Source organism: Aptenodytes patagonicus, unplaced genomic scaffold (assembly GCF_965638725.1).
Source record: "Aptenodytes patagonicus unplaced genomic scaffold, bAptPat1.pri.cur scaffold_43, whole genome shotgun sequence".
Classification (NCBI taxonomy): Eukaryota; Metazoa; Chordata; class Aves; order Sphenisciformes; family Spheniscidae; genus Aptenodytes; species Aptenodytes patagonicus.
The window spans coordinates 621,101-645,799 of record NW_027472001.1 but is presented as its reverse complement, the minus strand read 5'-3'; the positions used below and the strand labels follow the sequence as shown (position 1 = coordinate 645,799).

General features: G+C 59.2%; 1 protein-coding gene across 1 annotated transcript; it reads right to left on the bottom strand.

Annotated features, from left to right (window-relative positions):
- Positions 1-3,269: 3,269 nt before the first annotated feature.
- On the bottom strand, positions 3,270-21,632 carry LOC143173264 (adenylate cyclase type 10-like). The gene is given in 26 exon segments (XM_076363479.1): positions 3,270-3,514; positions 4,196-4,374; positions 4,533-4,640; positions 5,034-5,242; positions 6,021-6,359; positions 7,043-7,297; positions 8,287-8,403; positions 9,263-9,399; positions 10,030-10,313; positions 10,750-10,836; positions 11,385-11,577; positions 12,295-12,448; positions 13,919-13,971; positions 14,834-15,023; positions 15,327-15,403; positions 16,050-16,171; positions 16,286-16,477; positions 17,047-17,135; positions 17,453-17,546; positions 17,983-18,188; positions 18,952-19,095; positions 19,725-19,763; positions 20,628-20,732; positions 21,002-21,158; positions 21,160-21,276; positions 21,480-21,632. Coding segments are annotated over 26 exon segments (3,978 nt in total). The 3' UTR covers positions 3,270-3,336.
- Positions 21,633-24,699: the final 3,067 nt, after the last annotated feature.

Genomic DNA, 24,699 nt, shown 5'->3' with positions numbered 1-24,699 from the left:
AACAGCAGCCGGGAGGGACTCGAGTGAGACTGTGTGAGAGAAACAACCCTGCAGGCACCAAGGTCAGTGCAGAAGGAGGGGGAGGAGGTGCTCCAGGCACCGGAGCAGAGATACCGCTGCAGCCCGTGGTGAAGACCATGGTGAGGCAGGTTGTCCCCATGGAGGTTAACGGTGGAGCAGATATCCACCTGCAGCCTGCGGAGGACCCCCACACTGGAGCAGGTGGGTGCCCGAAGGAGGCTGTGACCCCGTGGGAAGCCTGCGCTGGAGCAGGCTCCTGGCAGGACCTGTGGACCTGCGGAGAGAGGAACCCACAATGGAGCAGGTTTGCTGGCAGGACTTGTGACCCCGTGGGGGGACCCCCGCTGGAGCAGCCCGTTCCTGAAGGACTGCGCCCCGTGGGAAGGACAAGTGAAAAGGACCCACGCTGGAGCGGTTTGTGAAGAACGGCAGCCTGTGGGAAGGCCCCACATTGGAGCAGTTCGTGGAGGACTGTCTCCCGTGGGAGGGATGTGGCAGGGGAAGAGCGTGAGGAGGAAGGAGCGGCAGAGACAACGCGTGATGAACTGACTGCAACCCCCATTCCCCGTCCCCCTGCGCCGCTCGGGGCGGGGACAAGGTAGAGGAAATCGGGCGTGAAGTTGAGCCTGGGAAGACGGGAGGGGTGGGGGGGAGGTGTTTTAAGATTTGGTTTTATTTCTCATTACCCGACTCTGATTTGAATGGTAATAAATTAATTTAGTTTCCCCAAGTCGAGTCTGTTTTGCCCGTGACGGTAATTGATGAGTGATCTCCCTGTCCTTATCTCGACCCAGGAGCCTTTTGTTGTATTTCCTCTCCCCCGCCCAGCTGAGGAGGGGGAGTGATAGAGCGGCTTTGGTGGGCACCTTGGCATCCAGCCAGGGTCAACCCACTACAGCCATGACCAGGGAACCAGCATCAGAGAGGGCCCCACGAGGTGAGGGCGCTGCGCTGCACACGGCCCTGCGGGGGCGTGGGGGAGGGCCTCTGCTGCACACGGCCCTGTCCTGGGATGGGGCAGGGCGGAGCAGTCTCTCTCTCTCTCTCTCCCTCCCCTGTGGGCAGCCCCCACAGGGCCCCGCCCTCCCGAGGTGACAGACAGGTGTGCAGCAGGGCATGCCCCATGGGTGGTGGTTGAGGGCGGGGCCGCGCCCTGGGGGGCGTGGCCACAGTGTCCCATTGCTGCGGCCACAGGGAGCCCTCACGGCCTGGAACAGGGCCTGGAGCACGGGGCAACGCCATGGGCTCAGCCTGGGGGACTGTTCCCCCCCCAAAGATACAACAAAATGAGGTGGAATCACCACAATAATCCAGCCGGCCCGTTACTGCAGTTAAGCTAAGCCGCTCATTTCGAGAAGAGACAGCTGCCTGCTGCCAGTCTGAGCCCATTACAACATCGCCACCTCTTGCTCCCCTCCAGATTTTGTTTTGCCCAGCACCAGCGAGGGGTGGACCCACCACCAGCACAAAGGCAGGAAGCCCCACTGCCTCCGCTAGATCGAAACCGTACAAGAATAACAGCTGGCCTACAAAGATTCGCTTCCCATGTGCGAGGGCTTGGATGTCAAGGGGGAGCCTATCCAGAAGCGCGTCTACCTGGGTCTGCGTCCTCTGCAAGCCCACTGCAAAAATCTCGACTGAACGCTCCTCCCGGCTCTGGCTTGACTCAGTACCAACTTTCAGTCTCTTCACATCCATGCGGCCACGCACCCAGAGTTTAACAGAAGCTTTGGAGTTTGTTTTGCTTCCAGCTACTGAGACAGGCAAAGATCAATGGGAAAAATTTGAGAACTGCTCTGAGGTGGGTGGTTTGCAAGGGTGGGCTTCAGAGAGAGACCAGGCACAGCGTAGCTGGAAACAGAAGCCGAGCAGAAATTAAAGAAGAAAGAATGGGTGAGAGGAAAAAGAGGGAGGAAGAAGAAGAAGCGGCTATGGACAAATAGATATGATTATTTTATTTCATTTTATTTTACTTTTCCACCAAGCCTTTATGTTACTCTCAGGCGTTTGCAGGTGTCCGTTTGCAATATATATACCATTGTGAAAGGACGGAAAAGATGGTGGAGTTTGCAAGGAGCTAGTCTGAGGCCAGCAGTGCACGCCAGTGCCGGTGAAAACCTGCACCGTTCAAACAGCCAGCTGGACATCTATTTCCATACTCTGTAAGACAGAAACGTAAGGAGGAAGGCAGTTGTTTGCGGCACAGCCACAGCCTTCCTAGCTGAAGGCATAACTGGCCACTGTAGTAGATGCCACGCATACTGACGGTCCCAGCTGGCAGCAGGGAGGCCGTTACCTGCAGCCAGAGGGACCCCAGTCCTGCTTAACACCTGTGTGACGAAATGGAAGCTTCTGGGCCAGAAGGCGTGGCACAGCTGTAAGCTCAGCATGCCCGATGTTTCTGTGGTGGCCGTGGAACTTGTGTGCTAAGGAGGGTGCCAGAGGAAAATCTGCATATGCAGAGCTCCTGCAGGCAACTGGAAGCTCCTTGAATGAAGCCCCTGCCATCCTGCCGTTCCCGAACCGAGCTGCAATTCGCCAGTGAGCTCCTGCCCATCTCAGTGAGCACAGCGGTAGCTATGCCCGCAATTTTGAGGTCTGCCACAAACCTACAGGTGCCTCAGTGCGAAGCGCGGAAGGTAACCTCCGGATGCAAACCCTTCTCATGCCCAAGCCCTTGGTAGGCAGCCAGAGGGGACGAGCCCGAGGAATTCTGCCACTAGAAGGAGTGCTGCCAGCTGGCCGGGAGGGAGGAGCGGATGTATGACCTGCCTGCGTGCTGTGTCCCCACATTGTTCCCCAGTGTCTGCGGCGCTGCTTATACACCGTAATTGTAGAGTTTTGCTGCAGACGCTGACTTGGGGGCAATGCTAGGCAGAAGGGCGTGTTGTTTCCAGTCCCCCGACGGGTTCAGACAAGGCAAAACCTTTGGCGATAGCTGTCCCAAGTCCCCTCGGCGTCTGGGGCTTTTCCTGTCACCCCCTGCCTTTTTATACAGGTTTCTCCTCCCCTTTAGCTGGGGAAAGATAGGGAGCAGCAGTCGCTGGCTGACCGTACGTGGGTGGTGAGGAACAAGAGCAACAGAGAGGGCCTCTGGTTTTAACGTGACCTAAAATCAGAAGCGTCTTCAATCACGAGTCCGCACCGGGACCTGCAAGAGAGCTGTAGCCATCACTGCTGGAGCAACAGTAGCCCTCCACAGCAACGAAAGACAGCGTCTCTTTCCGTGCCTCAGAAAGAAAGGCCCAACAACAAAGGTCATCATGGAGGAGATGTGTAATTAGCTGACTTCAGCTCCACCCTTCTGGTTTAAGTCTATCTGTGGCGGGAGTCTGCTGCCCGATAGGAGTCTGCCGCCCTGTCCGTGTTGGCCTTCATGCGCGCTGCCAGGCGGGAGAACGTCCGTCCGCTGGAAGTGCCCTCCAGGCTGAAGAGGTGCTCCAGTAAGGAAAGGCAGCAGCTCTGCCGCAGCAGCCAGGCTAGCCTCTTCCTCCTGCCACACAAGAGAAACTGCTGGGCCCAGAGGCTCTAGCTGTACAGTGCTAAATCGGACAGGGCCGGGGGAAAGCAGGGCGGCGGACAAGCCAGTTACACCTCCTCGGAGGAAAGGGAGCTGATGGAGAGAGGGCTGCCAGAGCGGAAGGGGGCAAAGAAGTGCTGCCGGGGGAAGCTGACCGCTCGAGAGGGCACGTTGGCACTACAGTGCCGGGGGGGGGGGGCAAGCAAAGCCGGGAACCAGCAGGAAAAGGGGTATCGGCCCCTGAGCTTCCTGATTCTCACACCTCACCTCCACCTACTGCTCCTTCCCCATGTCCCGGTCCTGCCTCCAGACCCCTGCCCCTCTTCAGCCTCTACTCCCTCTTTACAGCGCTCTCTTCCCAGTCACCACCAACCCCCTGCCGCAGCCAACACGTGTCAGCAGCCACATCCCCGGCTGCAAGCTGCTTTTTACCAAAAGGCGTGCTTTGTTCCCATGACTGCACAGGGAGGGGAGGGAGCGTGGGGCTCTGTCGTTGCCTGTTTTACCCGCACATCGGTCCTTAACGCTTCGGTCCTGCTAAGGCCTATGTGTCAGGTTAGGTGTGGCCTCAAGTCTAGGCAGGTCTGGGCCCAGATGCCTGGGACCAGGTAGGAAATGGCTCTTCCTTCCCGGGTTCTCAGTTCTGCTTCTTACCGGGCCTCCTGCGGAAGGGAGGATGCTCTTCTGGCAACATAAGCGGCACACTGAAACTTTTCCAGCTGCGGCTTGACAAAGGCTCCAACGGAGGTCCGGGGAAACTGCCTTTTGAGCAGGCTCAGCGCCTTCCTGATCATTTTCTTTGCCAGCTTCAGGCGTCCCATATGACAGCAGACCTGCACAGGAAAAGGGAATCATCCCGATATGGAGTAGTTGCCCAAGAGACTGCAGGAATCTGCCAGTGGCTGGAGATGCCAGGGATATCCACTGCAACTGGGGAAGGCATCCAGCTGCGTCCCCCAGGCGGTCCCTCCAGACCTCCCCGTCTCTTTACCTCCCCTTTGAGGCTGAAGAAGGTGGCCTCTTCAAAGCGGGCTATCACATTCACTTTCTTCTCTACCGAGCTCCTCAGGACCTCCGCTTCGTTCAGCTTCATGAGGGCCTTTGCGCAAGCACACAGAGAGCAGGTGAGCGTGGGTGCAGAGCCCATGGCCAGCCTTGTCCTCCCCCGTTGCCTCTGGCATCTGTCTTAAGAGAGCCTGCTTCTCTCCCTGGTGATGCCCGCTCAAACACAGTCACCCTGGCTCAGAGCACAGGCACCAGTGATCCTTCAGACCGCCTCCCTGCTAATGCTCCTCGTGCTAAGGGCACAGTGCCCTGTGTCTCTTGCCGCAGAAGAGGCAAACCGGAGGAAGAAGTCAGGGTCTGACCCAGCATTTCCCTTCCAAGGCCCCGCGAAGGCATGCCCTCTTGCAACGGGGAAGTTGTCCTGCCCAGAGCCAGGCGACTGAGAGGACTCCGTGCACAGTGGGTCCTGGCAAGCAGGGCAACTCACCATGTAGCTGTTGGAGACATGCAGGTAGGCAGCCGCGCACTCCAGAAGGTAGTAAAAGGCTCTGGCAGCATCGCCCATTGCCATGTAGTGGCGAGCCAAAGGCACAAGCACCGATTCCACGATGGCTTTGCATTCACATGTGCCGTTGTGCTTCCCGTCGGTCTTGCTGGGCAGCTCAGTTGTCTCTTCGCTCTTTGCCAGAAACCGCCCTGCCACACTAGTCAGAGGACAGTTCCCAGGGGAAGAAGAGAGCACAGAATACACGGGCATCACCTATACTGGTCCTTCTCCCCACAGAGACGGCATCAAAAGCCCTTTGTTCAAAGCAGAGCACGAGGCCACGGGCAGGCAGGACTCATACAGGTGCTTTGTAGGTAGGGAGAAAAAGACAAGCTGGGCTTTCTGTCACCTCCCACAGGCAAAGCACTCGAGTCCCTCTCCCCTGCAGAGTTTGCAGCGCTACTCTGGAGGAACTGCAAAGCAAGGGCTGCTCCAGTGGAGGGTGACGATCACTCTGAGCCCACAGGCTTCCTCAAGCACTCTCTCATCGCCGTGGCCATCTCCTCCCAGCTCCCACCGCACAGAAAGCCTCTCCCCTAAGCTAGAGTCACAACCGGCAGCCAAATGCTGCCGCTTCCTTTGTCTCCTCTGGAGACCCTGAGCTCACTGGCTTCAAAAATAATCAAAACCTTGTCTGCTCACCCAAAATCCTCCTCCCTGAAAGCCTGCTGCTGCTGCAGAGCATCTGCAGCATCTGGAAAGAAAACAGGGGGTTAGACACCTCCTCGCGTACCCCGGGGGTAAGAGCTGCTCTTCCCAGCGGGCTTGCAAGGATCCTTGCAAGGGTCCCAACAGACTGAGGAAAGTCTGCAGTGGTCGTCCTCACCTCCTGGGCTCATCCCTAGCAGATCTACTCCCACCCGATCCCCAGCACACACCCCTGGCCTCCAGGAGGGCCCGGGCTGCAGAGCATGGTACACAGCATACCCTCAGTGCCGTGGGTCCTAGCCCTCTTCAGCTGTTCTCCTGCAAGCACCAAGGCCTCCCAGCTGCGGGAGTCGCCCTGGGCAGCAGGGCCATGAGGGCTCCCTCCGTCCTGGGTGCTGGTGACGGCGAAGCGGTGGAAGGCAACAAAGTCCCCTTGGCTGCAGCTCTTGCATTTGTGCGCGTGCTGCTCCAGGAAGGCGGCACACTTGCAGTGCAAGGCGACCCGCTGTCTCTCGGGCCACAGCTCATAGGCAGCCTCTCGCAGCAGCAGGACACAGAAGGCCAGGACGCCAGACTGCTGCTCCACAGTCGTCTTGCTCAGAGAGGGCCTCTCCACACCTGCAAGGCAAAGGGCCTTTGCGGCAGCCCGAGCTGGGGCCAGGGCTCAGGGCCGTCCCAGCCGGGGTATGAAAGTCATGCACATCCTCGGCAGAGAACCAGCGCTGCTGCACACCGAGCCTTGCAGCACGGGGAGAAAGGGCCCGCTCGCCTTGCTGACGCTAGCACAGCCCTGGGGACACAGTGCTCAGCTGCACTCCAGGCAGGAGCTGGGGATGTTGCCGCCAGCCGAAGCAAGCCCCGGCCAGCGCTTTCTCCCCGCTCTTGGCAAGGCGGTTCCCAGCCTCCTGAGCTTCCCGCCCTGGGCCACAGGGGAATCAAAGCCGAGTAAAAGCCTGTCAAAGGCCCCGGGGCACTCTGGAGGGCATCTTTGATCTGGACGCTGCAGGCGGCTGGGAGAGGATGTCAGGGATTCCACAAGCCCTCCCATGCCTGCGCTGTGAGCAGTGCTTGGAGGCAGGGGAGCAGAGGCACTTGGGACGGCTGGTGCGGACTTCCCTCCGGTGCAAAGCTAGTGTGCTTTGAGATTGACTTGTAAGATCTTTGAACAACCCATCCCGAACAGCCATGCCTGCCTGAGCTCCACCCACCCATCACTGGCGGGGGAAAGCGCACCATGCCCTGGGGAGCCCCGCCGGGACACAGCTGGGAGCTCCCTTGTCCGCCTTACTGCTACCACTTACCGCACTCTGCCCGCAGAGAGGTGGCTGGCCCCTTGGTAGGATCTTGGACATCTTCTGGCACCTCTGTGCTTTTCAGCCGCTTAAGGATGTTGTCGCTCACCAACGTGTTCAACAAGCAGTTCATCTTGGGCCTGACGCCAGTGGGAAGGATGTGCGACAGCAGCTGGGTGGTAAACACTGGCCCGATGACAGCTGCAAACTTCAAAACCATCTGCTTCAGCGGCTTTATCCGGTCCAGCTGAGCCAGCGCAATCTCTGTCAAAAAGCAGCAACACGTCTCTCTCTTGCCTGTTCCCCATGCTGAGGCTGGAGAGGCTGGGAAGTTTCAACACATGAAACGGGGTCGACTTTGGCCTCCTCTCCTCGGGACTGCACCTGCTGGGCAATCGCAACCCAGGGTAGGCGTCTTCAAAATGGCTCCGCTCCTGTTGGAATCGCAGGCCACAAGGCCTGGGGAAGAGCAAGACGCTCAAACGCACGCTCCTCCACCAAGGGTGAGGAGGGCAGGATCCAGCAGGTACACGCATCCCATGATGCGCCCTACCAGATCTGGAGTAGTGCGCAGAGAGAACAGAGAACTTTCCCCACATCAGAGGTGGACTCAGAGCTCCCCACAACAGTTGTCTTAACTTGGCCAGACGATACTATTCCTTTCTTTTGGTTGTCGTCTTTTTTTTTTGGACAAAACAACTTTTTAGCATGACGCTTCTCCAAGGTTCATACAAATGGCTATGGCTAGAGAGGAGAGACACTCATTGACAGTTCCCCCATCCAGCTCCCCTGGCTACGGGGGAATTTCCGTGGCAATCCACAGAAAAAAAACGGGTTTGGTTTGGATTAAGTGCCCTGAGACCAGCGCTAGCTGGGGAACTTAAAAAGAGAATAGCGAGGTAGAAGCCACGTTCAAAGTCGAGTCAGAGGCAAGTCAAAGATTTTTCCCAGCAAAGGCTTTGCTTCTGTGAGAAAAGGGAGCCATTTTAGTGCTGCACCAGTAAGCTTTTCTCTCCTACCCGCTGTTGGAAAGCAGGCAGCACGCTCACGGCTGGTCCACGCCCAGGAGGGGAAAAGGGCTGCCCGCAACCCCAGGCCTGTTCCTGGTTGGACTGGAGCCACCTTCCCAGCAGAGCCCCCAAGCTGAGAGGGTGACTCTGCAGCACACAGATGCCCAGCCTCCCTCTAGCCGATGCCCCGGGAAGGGGCCCCAGCACAGCCGCGAGCCGGCAGAGCGGCGCTCGGCCCCTCACCTTTCAAGCTGGCGGGCAGCATGGTGTTCTCCAGGTTCACGTCTGGTCTGATGATGCAGACCCTGCCATCATTCCCCGCGCTGGAGCTCGAGGTTGCTGCGAGGGCTGAAGCCTCGACTGCAGAAGCTGGGTGGAGCAGGAGAGCACGAATAAGGCAATTTGCAAAGTGACTTGCAGCTTGCAAACATTTCAAACTTCACCTGAGATGGGACAAGTCCCACCTTACACGGGCCAGTGTGGGCGCGCTGACCTGCCTGCGCTGAACGTGGGTCATTAAGCAGAGCAAAACAGTTTCCTTGCACAGCCCTCCCAAAGATGTTCTGCCTTCAGACCAGCTTTCCCAAACAGTCCCTCAGTCAAAGCTTCCAGACTTCCCAGGGGGCGACTGAACGCCCTGGGACAGAAAGCAGCAGCATTGCTGCCTTCAACAGCGCTACGTCCGCAGCCAGGGAAATTGCCGGTGGTCATGCAAAACGGAGCGTCAGTCCTGGCTGTTCCCAAGGCCACGGCACTCTGGCTGGCATTGCTCTCTCGGTGGCATTACCACCGTTTTCTTCCGTTACCAGCACCCTTGTGGGGATTTATGGTTTTGGATTCAAGTTTCCCGGGCCTGTCCCTCACCCCAAGCTGGGGTTTGTTCTCAAGCGAGCTGGCGTTTGGGCAAGGTAAATTACGTGCCCATTAGAATGCCTAAGGAACACCAGAAACACATGTGCTCCGGAACAATTTCCCCTCTGGTTTAGCCCCCCAACCCCCGCCCCAAGAATTTAGGCCCCTCCAAGCCACCAGAACTCGCTAGCCCCTGCTTTGGCTGTCCCAACAGCGAGGCACACAGGAGCCCACAACCTCCGCCAGACCAACTTCTGCACTGCTGCAAGATCTGACTCTGCCCAGATCCATGGGGGAACGACAGGGCAAGACTGTGCTGCAGACAACGCGCCACAGCGACTCTCTAGTCAGCAGCAAAGGTGCTTACTGATCAGGTTCTCCCAGTTGTCCTCTGCTTTTTCACCCCGCCTCCGGTTGCGGAACAAGAGCATGTCGTTGCAACAAAGGCAGCGCAGCAGCTCCTCGCAGTAATAGGGGACCCCCAAGCTTCTTTGGATCAGGAACCTGGACAGGAGCAGACCCGGCAGTGACCCCCACAAGGAAAGTAAGGTGAAACACAGTTCAGGTGGGCGGCGAGTAACTCGGGCATAGCAGGGTAGCCAGCATCTTCGTCACAGCTACACCTCACTTTTGAAAGGGACGGTCCTCCCGCTGGCTTGAGCTTTTGGGCCCCCCTGAACCCCCAGCCTTCACGGAAGTCCATCGGAAAAGAATTGCGGACAATGCCCAAAGCACAGAGCAGCAAGCCCTGCCTTTCCTCTCCTCGGGAGCCTAGATCCTCTCTGGCAGCAGGGCAGACCTCTGCCCCGGGGAATCTCCCCCACAGCCTGGCCACCTAGACCAAGGCCTTTTCACACCCCAGCCACGCTTGGGCTTGGGACTCTTCCTCCCTTCCTCCCTTCCTCCCTGTGCAACAGCGAAGGGCTGACACCTCCCACGCTCTGTGCCGAGGGAGTTGCCCACTCTCGGCTCCCACCTGCCAGGGCGAGGCATAAAAAGCAACCCACGCCCAGTACTTGCTAGAGGCACTGATGCTTCTAGCGGCCCTGCGCTCCCTTTCCTGGGGAGGTGAGTCCCTTCCATGGTCTGCATAGGTTCAAGCCCTCAGGAAGAGCTCCCCTGCTTCGAACTTACCTCGCTAGATCCCTGGAGATGCTGACCACTCCAAGGCCCTGGCAGACTTTCTGCACCATGGCTGAAGGTTTCAGCTCGTCCAGGTGAAGACAGGTGATCTGCTGGGATGTTGTGTTCTCTGCTGCGGCTTTGCAAAAGCTCTCTGTTCGCGCGTAGCCTGGAGCTAAGCTCATGACCGTGAAGAGGGAGACGTCTTGGAGCAGGGGTGACATGATACTCCAGGAGGCAGGGTCGATGAAATGGGCATTGTCGATGACAAATATGCCAAATTCTGCTCCAATGGCCTGAAAAAAAGCAGGGTGTTCTGAGGGCAGTCCGGTGGATTCTCAAGTGTCTTCCGGGGAGGAGATTTAGCCTCTGTCTCTTGAGAGGATGCTCTGATGTCTCTCCCCAACCACTTCCCTGCTCAGAAGCTTACTGACTCTTAATTTCTTGGAGACTTTAAGGTCACACCTAACATCACTTGCCCTGCAGAAGGAGGGAGCTTGGGCAAGGGAATGCAGAAGACATCGTTCCTCCTCCAGGGCACACCTTGCGGGAGGAAAGTTATTGGGTGTGCTTGTGGGGCTGCGGGGAGGAGGTGGGGGGTTTCTCAGGCCCTGAATGGCGATAACCCAGATGCCTGGTCCTCTCACCCGCTCACACGCTGTGGTGCAGAGCCCACAGCCGGCAGGGTTGTTTTCCTTCTCTGACCCAGGAGGAAGGAGGAGAAATGCTCACCTTCTCTAGCACTTTTGCCCAAGTCGAGTGCAATTCCGTTTTCCTTTGACTTTCAGGCATCTCGCGAACCTTGTCCGAAACGGGAAACTGGCCAGAAAAGGAGTCAGGGAGAAAGATCACTCCGGGGCTAGGGCACACCTACCCACCGAGCAAGACCACAGAGCAAACCGCCTCTGCTGGCCTCAGCACCTTCCCTCTCCCCAACACAGGCGCAAGGAGCCACAGGGGGGACTTCACCTGGAGCCTAAAGCGAAGGCCCTCTGCTGAGGGTCTCTGGCAGAGCTGGGGCTTGGGGGTGGGCTGAAGAGCTGGCTCTCTGGCTGTGGGAATCTTGGGCTGACTGGAGCAGAGCACTCACACAGCAGTGACCTCAGCACGAGGTCAGCACCAGCCTCTCTCCAATGCCACTTCCAGGGTGCCGAACAAGGCACCGGGCACTGCCAGGTGCAGCACGGGACATGATCTCACCACAGTCAGGGAGCCCCCCGGGCCCAGGAATGGGAAACGTGTGCTAGGACCCTTGCGATTCCCACCCCTGAGCTAAGGCACTCCCAGCAGCGTGCCCACCCGACGCCAGACCCAGAAAAGCTCGTGAGAAGGCCTTCTCCAGGGCCAGAGAGGCCTCTCGCGCTCACCTTGACAAGGAAAACGTCATTGAGGAGGCAATAGCTGCTCTCTTCGATTGTCCCTCGGAGCTTTGTCTGCAGCATGCACTGCCTGTCACTGCACAGTTCACAGTCCTGGAGGCCCAGGGCCCTGGCCGTCAGCGTACGGATGGCAGAGAAGGACTGCCTCACGTTGACCTCTAGCAGTTCCATGGCAACTACCCTGCCGTGCAAAAGCAAAAGGGACTGAGATCCCCAACAGCCCAAGCCTTCTAAGACAAAAGGGGTGGAGATGCCCTTGGGGGGAGCTCTTCAGCCACCCATCTCAAAGTGCTTCCCAGAGAAGGCCAAGCTTTTCACTCCTCCTACGAGAAAGGGCACAGAGGGGCACTTGCTGCCAAGCCACTGGGAGAGCCAGGTCCAGGCCCTGTGTCTCCGCAGCGCCAGCCCAGGTCTCGTTACGTCCCCCCTGCAGAGGAACTCACGGGGCTAAGAGGCAAGGATGGAGCAAGCGGTGAGTTTGCCTTTGGGCTCCAGACCTTAGCAGTCTGCCTCCCAGACCACGGGAAGGCTTTTCTGCCCCAGTGCTCCTTCTGGGAAACACGCAGAGGGCAAGCAGGGCTTCTGAGACAGGCCGCCCTGCTGTCTGTTGGGTCTGGAGTCAGATGAAAAGCACTGAGCTTGAGCTCTTTCCTTCTGTCTGTGCCTGGCCCAGAGGTGAAGGAGGAAAGGCCATGGCTCAAGAAGCCACCTCCAACTCCCCAAAGAGGCAGAGGCGGGAGCAGAGCACGCAGGAGCTCCTAGCGAGTGTCTCCAGGAGGCTTTTTCGGGAGGCTGCAGCCCAAGGGCCAGGCGCACTGGCAGAGGGGCTGGAGTGTTCCATGGCTGCCAGGGGACGGGCAGGGGCAGTGTCCCAAAGCTGCAGGTCAAAAACCTGTACCTGTGGCCAGCAGCCTGGCCTAAATAGGCCAGTTCAGTAAGTAAGTGGCTCTTTCCGGAGCCCATCGGGCCCTCAAATGCCAGGATGTGCCTTTCTCCTAAAGCCTTATAGGCTTTCAAGCAGCTGACAAAGAGGTCAATCTCCTTCTCCCGACCTGGGAAGACAAACAAGAAAACGAGCTGCTGGCGCGTGCTGAAAAGCAAAGAGCCGTCCCTTTTGCTGGCACCCTCCACCACAGCTTCCCTCCCCGCCACTACATCCGCCAGCCTGCCTGCACCCAGGCCTCCTTCCCGCCCGCTCATCCCAGCTTTTGCACCTCTGCCTTCCTCAGAGCAGTAGTGGGCCCGCCTGCCCCACCGCGCGGCTCCCATGCCCTCTTCCCTGCCCCGCACCCCTCCCCTCCCACAGGCACAGAGATTCAGCCGGCCCCATGCAACTCCCCACAGTGATCCAGCACAAGACTGGAAGGGATGATTTGAGTCGCTGCAGGCAGCTATGTCCCAAAGAGGCTCAAAGCATCTCCTTGCTGTACCACGAGCCACAGAGCGCTTCCCGGGAGTTAAGGCAGCGTCTTCAGGCCTGTACTGGTTTTGGCTGGGCTAGAGTTAATGTTCTTCAGGAATAGCTCGTATGGTGTTGTGTTTTGGATTTGCGACCAAACATTGGTGTCGATAACACAACGATGTTTTAGTTATTGCTGAAGAATGCTTGCACGGCGTCCAGGCCTTTTCCATTTCTCACGCCGCCCCGCCAGCGAGCAGGCTGGGGGTGCACAAGAAGCTGAGAGGGGGCACAGCTGCGCCAGCTGACCCCAACTGACCACAGGCCTATTGCCATACCATATGATGCTGTGCTCAGCAAGGAAAGCTGGGGGAAAAAAGGAGGAAGGGGGGACATTCGGAGTTATGGCGCTTGTCTTCCCAAGTCACCATTACATATGATGAAGCCCTGCTTTCCTGGGAATGGCTAGACACCTGCCTGCCGATGGGAAGCAGTGAACGAGTGCCCGATTCTGCCTTGCGCACGTGCGCAGCTTTTGCTTTACCTGTTAAGCTGCCTGTATCTCAGCCCACCAGTGTTCTCACTTTTACCCTTCCGATTCTCTTCCCCATCCCACTGTGGGGAGCGAGCGGCTCTGTGGGGCTGAGCTGCCTACCAGGCCTAACCCATAACAAGGCCCAAAGCATCCGGCAAGACACCGAGTGATTAAAGGCATCCCGTGTGTCCTGGCATTTCCATATCTACACCCAGATGCTGCCAAGAAAGGAACGCTGAGGATTACCAGGGGGAGAACCTACCACCCAGACTCTCTGTCAGTCTGGCAGAAGGAAATCTCTTTCCTGATCCCAAAGACAGGGATCAGTTTAGCCCCCAGGGGGTGAGCAGCTCCATAGCTGAAAGGAACCTTCCTACCAGGTCTGGAGCACGGCAGGGAGCACCAGGCGCCTCACCCTGCTTTCCACCCCAAAGATATCAGCCAAGTAGTGACCAAGACAGGCGGCACTTCCTTAGGGCCGCTGCAGGCAACACCGTCCCTGGCAAAAGCTTCTCCCTTCCCAGCGTGGCACTAAAAGTTACCAAGGGGAAGAAACGGCTTCAGAAGAGCAAGGCGTTCTCCACCTACCCAGCAATGGGACGTACTCGGACCTCTTCTTGGTAAGAGCCATGCCAAATATGCTAGAAACAGGGGAACAGAAAACACAAGTCAATTAGCTGGTGAGAAGCCAAGGGACGTAGAGAAGCAGCCTGGCAGGGAGGGGCAGGACGTGCTGCTCCTCGGGTACCTGCTTTTCTTTCGAGCAGCGTGTTAGCCCCTGCACGCTCCCCTAGCCAACGTTCGAGCTGCACGCTAGGACAGCTGCAAGCATAAAGAAGCCCAATGGCCACGGCGCGGCAGGAGAACGTATCGAGAGTCCATCACCAGAGGCCATACCCAGAGAAATCGGAGACACGCGAGAGAAGCCAGGGTGTGCTGTTGGCTAGCAGACATTTACCACGTTGGCCAAGAAAAACAAGTGCCTTGGAAAGGAGGACTTGTGTCACTGAACGGGTTGGGATGCCAAGCACCTGGCACCTTTGGCTCAAGTCTTCCCGTAGTTTCAAAGAGACGGCAATGTTAACATTCAAACCCTCATCCAAAGAGGGGGTCAACTCCTGGCCCGGGGGAAGAGCTGAGATTTCAGCAGGAAGACATGAGGAAGAGTGTCCCGATGGTCCACGTTTCCCCATGGGAACCGGACTGGCCCAAAGCTTCCTGCTCAGAAGCAGCTGGGACAAAAACCTCCTTGGGTCAGCGTTACCAGGGCATGGGCTGGAGCAAGCACAGCACGGAAAGCACAGTCGAAAGCCATTTGGACAGAGCCAGCAGGAGACAGCAGGGGAGAAAGGCAAAAAGCCTCCCACGCGAGGGCTTCCGACCCTCTCAGCCACAGGGAAGGGAGACCAGCTTGGTCTCTCTCTGCAGAACTCCTCTTTGCTGGCCAAGGCTGCACCCTCGGTGCCACCGTCCCCTCATCCAGCCCTCTCAGAGGACACTCACCTCTCCTCGGGGATCCCCACATATTGGTAGACAGTGCCAGGATGCCTAAGGCCTTTCATCTCTCTCGCCGGCAGCTCCCTGAAGTAGTAAGGGGGCAGCCGAGAGGTGGCGTAGGTCACTGCATCACAGGACACCAGCCCGGGGTAGTGCACCATCATCCGGGCTGCCAAATTCACCTTCTGGCCAATGACTGCCAGAGAGAGAAAGAGAGAGCACGCATTGGTGTGCCGGTGCCACCAGCCCCACGGCACCCTTCCAGGCCAATGGCTGCCTCACCTCCGGCACAGGCCAACCCCACGGCGGGGTCAGGAGAACTCAGGGGAACAACCGGCCACGGAGCCCATTCTCCCGCCCCAGGCCAGGACCAGAGCTGCCTGGGCCGTTCCTGACGGGCTGCTGGGCAAGCCCTCTCCCAGCCCACCTTCCTCTTCCAGACTGCTATGCTTAAGCAGGCCCACGACAGCCTCCCGCACCTCAGACACACGCCTCGTACCTGTGTATTCATATCTCACAGGGTGGCCAGTGAGTCCGCAGAACACCGTCCCGCTGGTAACTGCAACAGACACTGCCCTGGCACACGGGGAAAGAGTGCGGCTTCAGCAGCGCCCCTTCATGAAGCCCGCCCGGCTTCATCCCTTCCCGCACCTCCCCTCGGCGCTAGCCTGGGCCACCTGCCATCCTGCCCTGCCAGCACGGGTCTCGGGGACTTGGAGAGCTCAGGGGCGCAACATACCCGGGTTGCAAGGGACAAGGGACAGGGGTAGAGCGCATGCAGCAAGTTTTGGACACTTCCCCTGAGGCCACATTCCCTGAGCTGCGACCTGCAGAAGGCCACAGCCCTCTCGTGAGCAAAGAGGGAGGGAGGGAGGAAGGCGCCCACGATGGCACCGCCTGCCATGACAGCATCTTGAGATCAGGTGGCTGGGCCCCATCCCTGGTCATGGGCCAGTCACCCAGAAGGGCCTGCCTCTGACACCAAGGAGCCTCTCGCCTTTGCGAGGGCTCGTTCCAGCGCGGTGGCTAGCAGGGTGTGCTCGGAGGGACTCGGCCTGGCTGCCGTGGGCTAAGCCCAGGGGTCACCTGCCACCTCTCAGGGCACTGCCTCCTTCCTGCCAGGGACAAGGGAGGGCAAGCTGGAAGGCACGTCTCTTCCTGGTAAGCCCCCTTGCGCCGTCCCAGCCAGCATGCACCCCCCTCACCCCCGCCACACACTCACTCTCTTTCCCCGAGCATTGTGGAGCACGAGTTGAAGATCTGAATAGCACTCTGCAAGGCGTGAAGGCTCTCGTAGGGCAGCTTTTCTCCAGCGAGTCCAAACACACAGAGGAACGTGCAGCCCTGCCAAGGACAGATGCAGCACATCTTGCTACAATGCCTAAGAGGGAGTCTCTCCCTCTTGCTCACTGCCCACCCTCTCAGCGTGGGGGGAGGCGATTGCTCCCCCACACTCACTTTATCAAACCGGAGGACTTTGTTGAGTTCGCCCTTGTGAGGACAGAGGATTTCTCGCATCATCCTGCTGGCATTGTGGAGGATCGTGTAGACTTCCACTGTGGTTTTATCCTCAGCCAGCCGCAGCTGGATGAAGAGGCTGGTGACTGGCCGTAGCTCAGAGAAGAGGTCCAGCGGCACGCTGTCATCAAGCTGGAAGACAAGAGCACGACGGCTTCACCAGCCTGCTCTCCTGGGGGCTTACTGCCCACACCAGATACCGAGGGACGGCAGGCGTACTGGCAATAGCAGGTACTACCGGAGGAAGGGATAAATCCTCCTCTCAGTGCAAACGGCCGGCAGGCTGCCCAGCCTGCGGCAGGCAGATGCCGAATCATAACACAAATGACAAAGGAGAGAAAGGTGCTCCGGTAACACCCCATCTTGGGACAGGTATGGGCATGAGGGCCGACCCTCAGGGATGCTCTAGGGACTTCAGTGGAATCTCCCCTTTATGCCACCATCATGTCCGCAGCACCTCCAGCACCATACCCACGGAAAAGACAGAGAGACAGAAGCCCGCCTCCCGCCACCCGTGTCTCTCTGAGGACAACGCACACAATGGTGCAGCACCGGTGCTCCTTGGCTCAGTTTCCCCACGTTGTTGTCTCAGGGTGCATTTTCTTTTGTTTGTCTGTCTTCGTGAAGACTCCATCTCTGCAATGCACCACTTCTTCTACCCTCCAAAAATGCAGCCCCCAGCAGTGGCGGCCTGGCCGTACCTTCCTGAGAGCAGCTTCTGGTATGTACTGCCTAAGCACCTCCTCCGCATCATAATCATTGGGCAAGAGAAAAGCAGGCCTCATGGCGCCTGAGGAGAGAAAATGCAGCTGGTCGCTGGGAGGATGGGACTACGAGGTGTTGGAAAGCAGGGGCTGGCGCTGGAAACGGGGGAGAAAGAGTCTTCTGCGTTTGCTCATGTTGCCACCTCCAGATGCTCGGGGCAGAGCTGTCCCCTGGAAGGAGGAGGCAGCAGCAGCGACTGCCCCAGCTGAGGCACAGGAGGGCCAAAAGCAGGAGTGCTATCCGAAAGGGGGGAGAGGGCGGAGGTGGTTCCTCTCTGGCCCCTGAAGCAGCCAGGCCCCACCTTTCCGGGCAATCACAGAACAAGGTGAAGTTGGCACCCACCTTCCCCTTCCAAGCCGTGGCTCACTGAGCGTTGTACAAGCTTGCGTAAAGCGTCTTGGCATTCTGACCAAGACATCCAATCCATGCCTGTAACCTGGAGACACACAGAATGAAAGCACTGCCACTGGCCTCCCCAGGAGTCCAGGGGACAGAGCCTGCCCTCCACCGTCACTGCCCAGAAAAGGGCACAACAAGCCCACCTGGCTGGATGGGACACAAGTACTTCCTCAGAAGCACCGGAGCTGGGCAGGTATCACCCAAGCATCCCCCAGCTGTCAACAACAGCTCCATGACCCACAGAGGACATTGCTGGTGGGGCCAAAACCCTTCCAGTGCCTCCCGACCCCTCAAACCAAGCGAGCCCAGCCCACCGTTACCCCCGAGATGGAAGGACAAGAGCTTCAGCTGCCTGCCCGCTTTCACAGCTACAGCTCTCTCCACATTCAGCTCCTCGGCCTTCTGACACCTCCCTCATTCATGCCCAGGTCCGGGCCCTCGGAATCGCTCTAGAGGCCGTCCCATCCACCTACCTTCACAGCTCTTTTGCCTGCAAGACGCTTGGTCCTGAGCCGGTGCTGCTCACAGAGCTCCCAGGAGGTGGCTGAGAGGATAACTTCACCTGCATTCGCAAGCTGTTCAGCCTCACAAACTTCACCCAGGGCCTGGCCGCAGATCAAGAAGTACTGCCGCCTCTTGTCTCCGACAGTCAGGAGGCTCATGGACCCTGCAGAGATCCCTGGTGAGAGAGAGAGAGAGAGAGGGAGAAGCAGAACTGACACAGGGAACATTTTGAGCTCTACAGTCCCCAGCATCTCCGCTGGTCAGAAGCTAATCTGAAGCCCAGTGGGGAGACGGGCTTTATGGAAGGGGAGGGCGTCCTCCGTCCTACTCGGGGGGATACTGACACAGGTCCCTGAAACGGGTGTCTAGAAAGAGACAAGCAAAGGTGACATTGACAATGTGTTGAGAGTGCCGGGCATCTTGCCCAGCTGCCTGCCCCAGAAGCCCAGCAAACCAGCGGGCTTGATCACCGCCTGCTCCGTTTACGTGCAGGCAGGTTGGAGCTGTCTGCTTGAGAAAACACAACAGCCTGCCAAAGCCCTTCTCACAGCCGCATGCAAAGCAGTTCCCCTTTGCTCTTTGTGAAAGGCAGGGGAGAATCCAGCAGGGGAAAGGATGCAAAGCCGCCCCCACCTGAAAAAAAGGAAAGGAGAACTACCTCCCGCAGACGTCTGTGCTAAAGCAGGCATTCAAAGACCCTAATACTTGATCTGACACCCGCTCTGCCTTTAAGCTTCCTCTGCATCTGCAAACGCACGCAAAGCCAGCAGTCCTGGTCTCCCATCCCCACTCCGACTACAGCTGGCCCCTTGAATGCTCGCAGGACATGCTTTCCTTTGGCACTAGCCCCAGTAGGGATCCCCGCGTTCCCTGCCCGTGAGAAGCACCCTATGGCACGGGAGAGTGCCACGGATCTGCGCCTGGCACAGCGCCCGTACCTATCTTCAGTTGGACCTTCTGACCCACGTGCGTGTCACGACTCCCACACTTCTTCTGGATCTGCCAGCTACATTGCAGCACCAGGCTGATGGTCTTAGCCAGCTCCTGGGGTCCTGTTCTCCACAGCACCAGCACAGCATCCCCTGGGGAAAGCGAGGGGAAGGTAAAGGCTCTGCTGAGACCTGACTCTCCCCGACCTACGCTCAGTGGCAGGGACAGCAGAAACCGGCCAATGTGCTGAGGAAGATGGGCTTGTGGGAGGGCATGGTCCTCCAGGACGATGGCACCGGGACACCTCTCCTCTCCCGGGCCAGCCACAGCAGCAGCCAGCCGGCAGCGGTGGCACCCCCTGCCCCAAGCGCTCCTCTGCAGCTGCAGCACACCAGGGAATCCTCCCCGCCTCGCAGCCTGGCAGCCCGAGCTCCGCCACCACCAGGGCCTCCCTGCCCCTCACCACCACCCCAACACACACCTTTGGGCTGCGCTTTCTAGGCGGTCTCCTCCTCTCAGCGCTTCTTTGCCCCCACCCCCAGCCCAGGGCCCTACAAGTGGGGGCAGAGTGAGGGGAGCCACAGCCCTTGCCAAAGCCAAACCGCAGGCAGGCCCGGGGGGAAAGAGAAGCCTGGAGAAAGGGCGGGGTGCATGCCTGGCCAGAAAGCTGGCTCAAGGTGCTGCACAGAGCCTCCTGAGAAGGAGAGCAGAGCAAATGGCCGCCACAACAGTTAAATGCTGCAGATGACTAGACGTGGGCATCGTCGTCCTAAGTACGTACCAGCAAACTTCAAGATGTCTCCTCCAAAAATCAGCATCTCTGTGGACAGAGGGAAGGAAAGGAAGAGTCATGTGGACACCTTCTTCCAGAAGCCACGGAGCAAGCCCCTCTGCCCAGAGAGGAGCACTAAGGAGGGAGACTCCGCAACCTCCCTGGGCAACCTGTGCCAGCGCTCAGTCACTCTCACAGTCAAAGCGTTTCCTGACGTACAGAGGGAACCTCCTGTGATTCAGTGCGTGCCCGTGGCGTGGCCTCTGGTCCCGACACTGGGCACCGCTGGAAAGAGCCTGGCTCTGTCCTCTTTGCACCCTCCCTTCAGGTTTTAGGCACATTACTAAGATCCCCCCTGAGCCTTCTCTTCTCTCGGCTAAACGGTCCCAGCTCTCTCAGCCTTTCCTCACAGGAGAGATGCTCCACACCCTTCATCATCCCTGAGGACTCTCTTGCTTTGCTCTACAAGTGCTGCCAAAGGGGTGGCCACAATGTGCTCACGGTCAGCTCGGAAGGGTCAAGATGTGCCCTGTGAAAAGGGGCTCGTGAGGGTCTCGCACACGCACACACACGTCAGTGCCAGCACCCTCAGGTCACTCTCGCGCTGGCACTTGCTGGATGCCCTCAGCCTGCTCTGGGCCCTAACGCATCACTGAGCCGGGTGTTCACGCCAGAGACACAGAGGTGGCTGCCGAGAAAGCGGGTGCCTCCTCAGCCACAGTGGGGAGCAGAAAGGACCTGCGCTGGTCCTGACTCGCCAGGAGACCCTGGCTGCTCTTCCTGTTCCTCCGGGCCACAGAAAGCTCCAGCCCTTCAAAGGAGGCAGGACCAGGCTGCCCAGCAGGTCTGCCTCCACCCTCCATGAGCAGCCTCACGGCCCGATGCCAGACAGTCCTGCAGCATGGCTCTTACCCTCCAAAATGTCACACAGGTAGTAATTGAGGGTTTGCGCCAGCTCATCGGTGCCTCTGTCTGCGCCGCTCCTCTGGATGAATTTCTCCGTCAGAGCAGTGAAACCTGTAACGCGGACACCCAGAAGTCAGGAAATGCCCACGTGGGCCAAAGGACCTGGCAGCCAGTTCCACGCTGCCTGGCCCGAGAGCCTGTAGGTCACACCTTCCCATGCCCCGGCTCAGTGCTGGTGGCAGCTGTGGTTGACCACCCAAGATAACCCATCCCGCTCTCTTTGGGCATCCCAGCAGTGACAAGATGGCCACTCTGCCTGAGGGGCAGGGGCGGGGCTCCAAAGGGCCCGGTGTGTCCCAAAACGGCTCGTGTCACCCCACCTGAAATATCTGCAAAGAGCAACACTCCGTGGACAGTCTGACTGTCGCTCTTGGGGGAGACCTCAGCAAGGAGTCTGGGGAGGAAAACTGCTGCTTTCTCCAGGCCTGAGCGGTGATGTTTCCTCTCCCAGGCAGAAGCCATTGTCAGCGCCCTGTGGCACACGGGGTACCTCAGGAGAAGATGGCCGTGCCCCGCTGGGAGGAGGACGAGGACCTCACCGCACAGTGCGAGTTGCACAGTGAGCCCGGGGCCTCTGTGCGGGACGACTGGCCCTCTGCCCTCACGGGAGTGCTCACAGTCACCCAGCAGTGGCCTCCTCTCTAGCTCATCGCTTACCCGTCAGCTGTCCTCAAGCGACACAATCAGCTAACAGTGACATCCTCCATATGTCATCGCCTGCTGAGCAGCTGCCACCGTGACCCAGGCTCCCTCCTTGACGCTGAGCCACCGACTCAGAGGCGGCCAGCGCCACCCCACTTCTTCGAGGACAGTGCCGAAGGGAGGCTCCTGCAGCGACCTGTTGCTGAATTTCCAGCTGCTTCCCCCGTTCCCAAGGACCAGCTGCCGCCGGCACACACAGCTCTTTGCTACCACTGGTCCTTCCCCTGCAGCTACACAGCCTGTCGCCATCTTCCCAGCAGGCTCGCTCCTTTCTTGCTCCCTTGATCCCTCCCCAAGCCCCCCGCTGCCCCAGCTCAGACAGGGGAGCCCTCCAGCTCTCCCATCCCTCCATCCACACAGTGCCTGTCATGGACGGTGGCCTGCCTCTGGCAGAGACAGCGGCTCCTGAGCTGCCCTCTTCCCTGGGCTGTGCGAGAGCTCCAGCACGTGGAGCCAGGCCTCTCATCCCTGGCGGCAGCCGGGGTTTCCCAATGGAAAGGGAGGCCAGGGCACATACCTAGGCTGCCCCACAGCTGCCAGGTGGCAGAGCGGAAGCCATCAGAGAGACCGTGGTGGAGCAGCAATCAAGCCTCACGCAGCTGCACGACCGCGTTCTCGGTTGTGCCGAAGCACTAGGCCCAAGTGCCACCACTCTCCCAGGGCGATGCCAGAGGAGGCAGGGGTCATTCGCAGCGAGTCAGCAGGAGGTGCTGCGCCTCCTGGGACTGGCACGAGAGCTGTGCAGCCTCTCGTGTGGCGAGGAAACCTCCCCGGGCTGGGAACCCTGGCTCACAAACAGCCCTCCTCCACCGGGCTCCACGGTCCCGTCAGCTGTCGCCATGGGCCAGGCAGCGCGCTACCGGAGAAGCACGAGCACTGCCAAGAGCAGGACTGTGAAGGGGAGGAGGGCTACCAGCCAGCACCACCAGGTCCCGCGGAGGCCAAAGCTCTTCTTCTCCCTGTTCAGTCAAAGCAAGGGGTGGATGAGATTGGGTGCCAGGGAGACAGTGATGCTGGGGGGGACAGTGGTCTGCGCAGCCCCCTCAGTGCCCCTCTGACTTGGCCTCTGCCTTGGGAAGTGAATGGGGAAGCGAGCACCAGCCCCGGGAAGGGGCTTCAGGCCAGCCCGTGCCATCCTGCTGCTGACGGCTCACAGCCGAGCACATGATGCTGGAAACCTGCCTGCCGCCTTCTCTCCCTTCCTCAGCACTACAGGAGAGGTTGTCTTCTCGCCTGCATAAGCCTTCCCTGAAAGACCAGTACCAAAAAAGGGTCTTAAAAGCAAGCAGAAGTGACTCGTGCAAAACACTTACACCCGGTGCCTGCCCGTGACATTCCGACACGCACAAAAAAAAGCCAGGAAGGTTTCTGTGTGCCTGCCTGCCCAGCTCTCACACCAGAGAGCTGGGACAGAAGGGCCTGGGAGCTGCTGCTGCAGCAAAAGGAAGGGACAGAGCTCTCTCTTCTGGAGACAGGAGGTGGAGAGGGACCAGGGACGCTTGCTGGGCCATATCTGAAGAGCATGCGGCAGCATGCAGGCGGCCAGCCAACAGTCCCTCCTGTGAGGAGCAGCAAGGGCTGGCTGGTCCCTAGGGGAAGGGGAGCGGGGAGTTGCCCAGCGCAGGCAGTGCCCTCACCACCGGCCTGCACCAAGGCCTACTGTTGCTCCAGCAGTGATGGCCTTTGTTGTCGGGCCTTTCTTTCTGAGGCACGGAAAGAGACGCTGTCTTTCGTTGCTGTGGAGGGCTACTGTTGCTCCAGCAGTGATGGCTACAGCTCTCTTGCAGGTCCCGGTGCGGACTCGTGATTGAAGACGCTTCTGATTTTAGGTCACGTTAAAACCAGAGGCCCTCTCTGTTGCTCTTGTTCCTCACCACCCACGTACGGTCAGCCAGCGACTGCTGCTCCCTATCTTTCCCCAGCTAAAGGGGAGGAGAAACCTGTATAAAAAGGCAGGGGGTGACAGGAAAAGCCCCAGACGCCGAGGGGACTTGGGACAGCTATCGCCAAAGGTTTTGCCTTGTCTGAACCCGTCGGGGGACTGGAAACAACACGCCCTTCTGCCTAGCATTGCCCCCAAGTCAGCGTCTGCAGCAAAACTCTACAATTACGGTGTATAAGCAGCGCCGCAGACACTGGGGAACAATGTGGGGACACAGCACGCAGGCAGGTCATACATCCGCTCCTCCCTCCCGGCCAGCTGGCAGCACTCCTTCTAGTGGCAGAATTCCTCAGGCTCGTCCCCTCTGGCTGCCTACCAAGGGCTTGGGCAGGAGAAGGGTTTGCACCCGGAGGTTACCTTCCGCGCTTCGCACTGAGGCACCTGTAGGTTTGTGGCAGACCTCAAAATTGCGGGCATAGCTGCCGCTGTGCTCACTGAGATGGGCAGGAGCTCACTGGCGAATTCTCCCCTCTGGGCCTCCGTCCTGCTCCCCATCGCCTTTTGCTCTTCCTCCGTCTCCATCCTGGAGGCCATCGCTGTTCTGTCCTTCTCCGCCTCCTTGTCCTCATCCACATCCCTCTGTTTCTCAGTCTCTCTGGATTGTTTCCCATCCTTCTCTTGCTCTCTGTCCCGCTCTCTGTCTCTGCCTCTCCCTTTCTCTCTCCCCTCTGCCCCTCTGTCCTGCTCCCTGCCCCATCTCTCTCACTCCGCTCTCCTCGTGCCTTTTCCCTCTCTCTGACCCCTGGCCCGCTCCCTCACCCTGCCTGTGACAGTCCGTCCCTCTGTCCTCCTTCCTGCCCTTCTTCTTCTCTGTCCCCCTCTCCTGCTGCTTACCACTACTTTTACTCCTGCACCCTCCTGTCCCCTCCCCCTCCATCTCCTCCCCGCTCTATCCCTCTGCCCGCTCCTCACCAGTAGTTTGCCTTTCTCCACTCCCTGCCCAGCTCCCCCTGCTCTCCCCGTCCCTCTGTCCTGCTCCCGTCCCTCTGTCCTGCTCCTGTCCCTCTGTCCGTCTCCCGTCCCTCTCCGGGCACCCCACCGCCCTGCCCCACCCCTCTCTGCCGCTCTGTCCCTCTCTCCTCCTCCTCCCTGCTCCACCAGGGCTCCAGGGCCTGGGCAGCCCCGCGGAGGTGGCAGCCATGGGGCCTGCGGGGGGGCGGGGCCCAGCCGGGGGACGGTGTCCCCGCAGGGTCAGGCAGCAGGAAGGCGTGCCCCGCGGCATGCCGGGAGCTGTAGTCCTGGGGCACGGGGCTGCCGGGCGACCATGTTCCGTCCCGGGGCATGCCGGGAGCTGTAGTCCTGGGGCACGGGGCTGCCGGGCGACCATGTTCCGTCCCGGGGCATGCCGGGAGCTGTCATTCCCCCCGCCTCAGC